The sequence below is a fragment of the Citrus sinensis genome, chromosome 1, assembly GCF_022201045.2.
Source record: "Citrus sinensis cultivar Valencia sweet orange chromosome 1, DVS_A1.0, whole genome shotgun sequence".
Classification (NCBI taxonomy): domain Eukaryota; kingdom Viridiplantae; phylum Streptophyta; class Magnoliopsida; order Sapindales; family Rutaceae; genus Citrus; species Citrus sinensis.
Window position 1 is genome coordinate 23,075,752 of NC_068556.1, and position 6,543 is coordinate 23,082,294.

Below are 6,543 nucleotides of genomic sequence, written 5' to 3' on the forward strand. Positions count from 1 at the left end.
CCGTTTAGGAGTGGAATCTGAGCGGGTAATGACTTCAAAGTTACTAATTTGACAAATGTTGCGCTTCTAATAAGCTATATATCATAGGTATTTAAGAACTATAATCATAATTTCGTGTACTAATAAACGGGAAACTTCATTTTTAAAGCTAACATGGATGCATAACTAGCCCCAATTGTTAGTTTGTTATGGAAATGTAAACTCAAAATAATTGTCTGGTAAAATCAATCCACTCGAACGAACAAAGAATCCATCCTCTTGTGGTAATCTACTACTGATGGACTTCAACTTTCTTCTTCTGCCAGAGTCGATCCAATGCACTGTCACCATCTCCCTGAAATTTAGACAAGATGAATGACATAAGAAGCAGAAGAAAAAGATAAGCATTAGCCCCCCGGCCATCAGCTAATTTTGACAAACCAATGATTTGAGAGCACATCAATATGAAAGATAAGCTTGATCGTGACAAATCAAATTTTAAGTCATTATGGCTTTATGCATTACTTCTCATTTTTCAAAATTTGTAAAAAGAGAGGACGTCTCAAATCACCCATCTCATTATCCTGCCCATTTTTGTTCTATTAAGCTACTTCAGTTCAGGAGAATCACGACTGCTACTATTATCAAATTTACTGCCACTAATTCAAAGTGATACCGTGCACTAGTACCGATGCCTAGCAGTCTTTACAAACTACAATACTCCCATCGTCGTCAATACTTTAGCCAGTAAGAGGATCGAATGCATAACAAGCCATTATTACAACCCACATTGCAGCAGACTATCGAGAAAACCAATTGGAAAATGGAAGCTGCACCTGGTGCTCTGATGAACCCGCAGGGTGCAAAAGTTGAAAAATGCCCAGTGTAAACGCCATTCTCGTCCAAATGACTATCAGATAATCTCAAGATTCCATGGTAATTTTTCATTATAATCTCCACAAGTTACGGATAACAATCCCTTCCATTATTCTCCTTGATACTCTCATGTATAGTTTCCTTTATTTTCTCCTTATTAGTTACAAATGATGTATGTAAATACAAGCATTACAGTTAATGGAAATATAAGAAACACTTCACTATTTTAGCTGTCTTGTTTACAATATTTACTCTGCTTATTGTTCTTTTAATGACCAATGTTTAATCTGAACACGTGCATGATCCTTCGAAGTAATCAGTCTATTCGTGGCCGAACTACAAACACAATTCAATCACAAAATCATGTCTCAGCCAAAATATTAAAGTTGTTATTAAAACCTCAAAAACCTTAATTGCAGAGACCCTCGTGCTGAACCCACCGAATTAAAGTTGTTATAGAGTCTGCCAAAATATTAATCAGGTTGGGCTGGGCCAATACGGGCTTAGAGTTGTTACTAGTGAAGCTGAAGCCCGTTATTTATGTCCACTGCTTGATTATACGGGCCTCGTTTAAAAGACGCTAGATAAGATAAAAAAAGGAAAAAAAGTTTAATACAAATTTTTAGTTCTTTTATGCGATGTAATAGCTTTTTCTATGGTGGCATATATAACGCGGTTACGCGCCATAATTATCGCAATCGGGGCGTCGACAATTGATGACTAACACGACTGTCATACAAAACAAATTTGACCCCCAATTTGATTTCAGTAGCTTTCAATACACCAATAAGAAAGTTATTGCATTCACATGATTTTGTTAGGGAAATTTAAGTTCACTTGTCACAATAGTTGTCCACTTACTGGCATCACTTTATTTATTAACACGCCCTTTAAAATAATCATTTTTTCCTTTAAATTTTATTCCCATTTTAAAAAAAAAAAATTGAGGTGTTGGCCGAATGACTCAAAATGAGCTCATAAATCCGAATTTGCACTGTCATAAAAAATTATGTAAATTGTCGCAATAGATATTAAAAAAAAGAAGACTACCGTCATTGAGTCAAAAGATTAATTAGTGCCTGTGTCCGTAAAGAAATTGACATTCTTAAATTGCAAGCAAAGGTAAAAGTCCCATTAAAGTCAAGTGGCAATATCGTAGATATTGCTTAAAACAAGTGGCATTAATTAAATCCCAATCACTTAAAATCCAGACATTGCCCATTTTCTGAGGGCATAACACTTTTTTATCCCCAAAATCCCAAAGATGAGAGCCTCAAAATTCAGCGCTTTCTCACTCTTACTAGCAGCGATAATCCTCGCCGTCCACGTGGCGTCCTCGTCATCTTCGGGCGTTGATTTCGATGGTCTCGGCCACCAGCTGGGCTTCATTCCGGTGAAATCGGAGTGCCGCGGGTCGATCGCCGAGTGTATGTCCGTCGAGGGCGACGACGGCGACCAGGAGTTGGATTTGGAGTTCGCGATGGACGGTGAGATCAACCGGCGCATTTTAGCGATGAGGAGGTACATCAGCTACGGTGCGCTGAGGAGGAACAGTGTGCCATGCTCGCGGCGCGGCGCGTCGTATTACAATTGCCGAGCTGGCGGTCAGGCCAATCCTTACTCTCGCGGGTGCAGTGCTATTACCCGTTGCAGGCGTTGAATTCTCTCTTGAATTTGTTATTTTATTTTTCAATTTCAATATTTTTAGTTTATTTTGCAAAAATTATTATTTGCAACGTTGTTTTTACGTAATTACGTATAAAGAAGGGAAGATTGGGATTGGGTGGTTGTTGCGGGAATAAAAGTAATTTGATGTAATTATTATTTTGGTCTGCATTTTGTTATTGCATGAAATTATTATTTCTTGTCATCAAATCAATATTGTCCAAATGGTTGTGAAATGTTTTGTATTTTTAAAAAAAATTAATCTAATTTCTTTACGGTCTTGCAAAATTCCAAAGAAATTTTCATTTGTTTTTGGGTTCCGGAAGTTTCTTCGGCTTGACTGATCTTCTTGTGAAACGGTGGTCATGAGATTTGAGGTTAATTAATCATTGCGTCCTCTTGTTAGATTTCAGACAAGCAATGTCGTTTGATGAGATTAATACGGCCCCACCTAAACGTTTTAAAATAATAATAATAATAAATAAATAACCTATTGTTTGGACTTTGGAACGGCCATTTTGGTGTTGGATCCTGGAGTGACCAGCTCCAGCTATATTCCCACGCGTTTATAGCTTGTTTTTCTAGTAACGTAATTCAAAGATGGATTTTAAGTTTTAACAATCTAATTCAATTTTTATAATAAGTTACTTTTAAAAAAAAATATGTTAAATAATTAATCACATTAAATCGAACCGAATTGAAGTTGATCGATTCAGAAAATTATGCCCACCATAGGACTAGAGAATTGAGAATTGAGATGTTGCTCTGGTTATGGAAGAAAGAAAGTTTAAGGAACAAGCACCTAGCAACCATCCTAAATACACTCAAAATTCAAATTCGGTGAATGGGATTCCAAATCACAATAATGGCATCTTATCTTTGATTTTTTTCCAAGAGCCACTCGAAGCACACCTCATATGTCTTTGTCGCATTAACATAATTTAAAGTTAAGAATCTGCATAGGACCACCACTACCACCAAATGGAGGACCTACAATTAATTCTTTAGATCTTCTCTTTCTATCTCTCTTTGTTTTTCTTTTAAGAAATAAAATAATGCTTGCTGAATTAGTAGCTTAATTAATTTGCTCGAGCATGATGACTTGATGAGGCTATTAATAATATCAATAAATGTTATGGAATAATAAATATTACCTTCCCAGGTGTAATCCACGTGTAAACATGCAATACAAATCAAATACAACCAGACTGGCATTCCAAACTCTAAATTTTTTTTAATGAACCAATACGGACCGGCCAATTCGGCAGTCAAGAGGGAGGGAGAGAGAATTTTATTTTACCGACAAATTAGAATCAAATGAACACTTAATTAAAAATCTTTGGGATACTCATCTGCTTGCCTTTCAGAGTTGAAATATTAGCTTAACTCTAAATCTTTAAACTCAGTAGTATAAAACTGACATGGTGTGCTGTCACAAATCTTTAAGCTGAATCATTGGCTGCCTTGGTCGGGTCCGTCATTTGATTTGGAAGGGAGCGACGGAGATGCTGAGCCCTCTATGCCCATCTCGGATCTGAGATCATTGATGCTTTGCTCCAACTCATCTATCCTGCTGCCCATCTCATCAAGTGCTTACAGTCAAGGAAACCAATAATTCACTTCATTTGTCTCTCAGTTTAGGATGAGAGGAAACGTGTAATGCGTGTTACACTATGCAGTCACAGATACAGCCCATTGAATCAAAATCTATCCACCATGTTTCAAATAGCATCTTATGGAACTACTTTGGCACAAAAGAAAGATTAATTAAAGATAACATGATGATCACACTCAGCACAGTAACTGAAGAGTAAATTTACAAATCCAGCTTTCACAAAATCCTTAACCAAAAAATAGAAGGGAAAGAGGACCATTTCAACTATGTTACTAAGGTCATTTCAAGATATACTGAACTAATATTACACGAGACCAAAATTTCAAGCAAGGTGCCCGTAGAATACCAATGGACATGTTCCGAGTGCTATGGACTGATAAAATGATTTCATTATCCTAAGATGTTGAAATACTACCCAATAAGTGACAAAATATAATAATAAGAACGATGTGTACAGAGAGTGATATGCTAAAATGTGAAACAAGAGAAGGATATTCTTTGCAATGATGGACTCTGACATCGTCTGGAACCTGGATTGCTGCAAATGATACAAACAACTTATCAAAAAAGCTTGCTATAGATAGAGTATCCCGATTAAAAAAACAGAAAGAACGTAAAAGCTTACCATTTGCTGAAGAAGATTTTGGACCTGCGCAAAAAGCAGTTAGAAGGATTACGCAACAGATCCGAAAACAATCATTTCAATAAAATGAGAGGGTTTTACTTTTAAGTAAATTAATTCATCCACTCTTAATTACAACCTAACGCGGTAGCCTATATATATATAAATATATATATTTGAAATGAAAATAGATCGTAAACCGGCATTTCCAGAGGAAGGGAAAAAAGGGTAACTCACAAAAGCTGTCATATCTGCAGTGTTCTGTTTTGGATCTTCTGAATCGTGACTATCCTGTGAAATGAAAAGGAAGACGTAAATACATCAATAAATGCCAATTTTACAAAACATAAGCCCAGATAAATACAAGAAGCAGTTATCTTAAGAGACTGATTTTAGATATCCGGTTCAAACAATGTTAGCACTGAAGGGTAGGCAACTAACAAACTACCCTTTCCCCAATGTGAAAAACCCCATCGCTGCAACAAGATGGATTGGAGGTCACATATACAGAAGCACAGAGACGTCAGCTAGCAGAAAAGCTTCACTATAACTACTCAGATATCAGCAATTAAGGATGTAATTTGAAGCTCGAAACATCAACTTAAGAGATCGTAGTGCATTAGATATACAGAAAATATTTCCTTTAATTTGTTAGGCTGATCACCAGATATATTCCTTACACCATAAACACCTCTAGATAAGTCTCTATGAGTAAGATCTTCCAAAAACAAATTAAAAGCGGGAATAATATACAAGAAGTTATCTGGGAATGGCAACTCCTAAATTACAGATGCCACGTTGATGTAGTCATAAATAAGTCTCAAATGGGAGATTTTATTGGGATTACCATCGGAATGGTTGTTAGGATATCTAACTTTTTTTTTTCCCCAAGAATTTAAATGAGGGAAAAGAGAAAGTCAGCCTTCTGCATTTAGACCATCACTTGGTTAAACCCAGTGGTAAGTAAGAACATAAACATTCATAACCGCCAACATTCCCACTTTCCACATTATTGGTATGCTTCTTTCCTTCACAAAATTATACTCCAATAAGGCTAATGAACCATTTCATTCAACAAAAGAAGACTTGATACAAATAAATCCATCGCAGGAGTTTAACCTTGTCTAAACAAAAATAAATAAATAAAATAAAAAATCACATCAACACAAGATATTTTCCACCAAAGTAACAACTACGGTAATTACCCTTTGATCTACTCGACAATATAATAAAAATTAAATTCTCTCTTTCGCATGAACCTTTAGGGTAACCATTTTTAAGTTATAAAATACGAGGGGAATCCTTCATTAAATTTCACGTACCTAAAATCCAATATTAGAATTTTCCGCTTCTGTTCCTCCATTTTCTCAGCAACCAAACAGAAAATCAAACAATCAAGAAGCCAAGACTAAACATCTGAATGAGCCCAAACTATAATTCAAACTTTCACAGCAGTCAAATGCTTATCATCTCCAATCAACATCGATTTGAAAATTCAATGATTTACTCTAAATTAACTAAAAACTCAAAACCTTAATAAAATTAAATGAAATGCAATCACTTACATCTTAAAAACTGAAAATAAAACGTAATAGAGATCCGTAATATTTTGAAATTACCATTTCCAAGTTTTTTGCTCGATCCTCTCGAAAAAAAGAAAAAGAGAAGAAACAGTTTCTTGCTCCACGAAGCTTGGAGTCCGAAACTTCACTAGTATGAGGTGGAGGATTTTGGAGAGCAATCAAGTTGGTGACAGCTAACTACTATATTACCCCTCCCTCCTGCT

General features: G+C 35.8%; 2 protein-coding genes across 2 annotated transcripts; one reads left to right on the forward strand and one right to left on the reverse strand.

The window, feature by feature from the left end:
- Positions 1 to 2,076: 2,076 nt before the first annotated feature.
- On the forward strand, positions 2,077 to 2,730 carry LOC102618657 (rapid alkalinization factor 23). The gene has a single exon (XM_006489025.4). It carries the CDS (start codon positions 2,120 to 2,122, stop codon positions 2,513 to 2,515), a length of 396 nt encoding a protein of 131 aa, XP_006489088.1. The 5' UTR covers positions 2,077 to 2,119; the 3' UTR covers positions 2,516 to 2,730.
- A 908-nt stretch (positions 2,731 to 3,638) lies between these two features.
- On the reverse strand, positions 3,639 to 6,543 carry LOC102618953 (heat shock factor-binding protein). Its single transcript, XM_006489026.4, has 5 exons — positions 6,377 to 6,543; positions 4,995 to 5,048; positions 4,761 to 4,784; positions 4,631 to 4,673; positions 3,639 to 4,109 (listed from the first exon to the last, which is right to left on the reverse strand). The coding sequence occupies exons 1-5, from the start codon at positions 6,377 to 6,379 to the stop codon at positions 3,973 to 3,975; spliced, it is 261 nt and encodes an 86-aa protein (XP_006489089.1). The 5' UTR covers positions 6,380 to 6,543; the 3' UTR covers positions 3,639 to 3,972.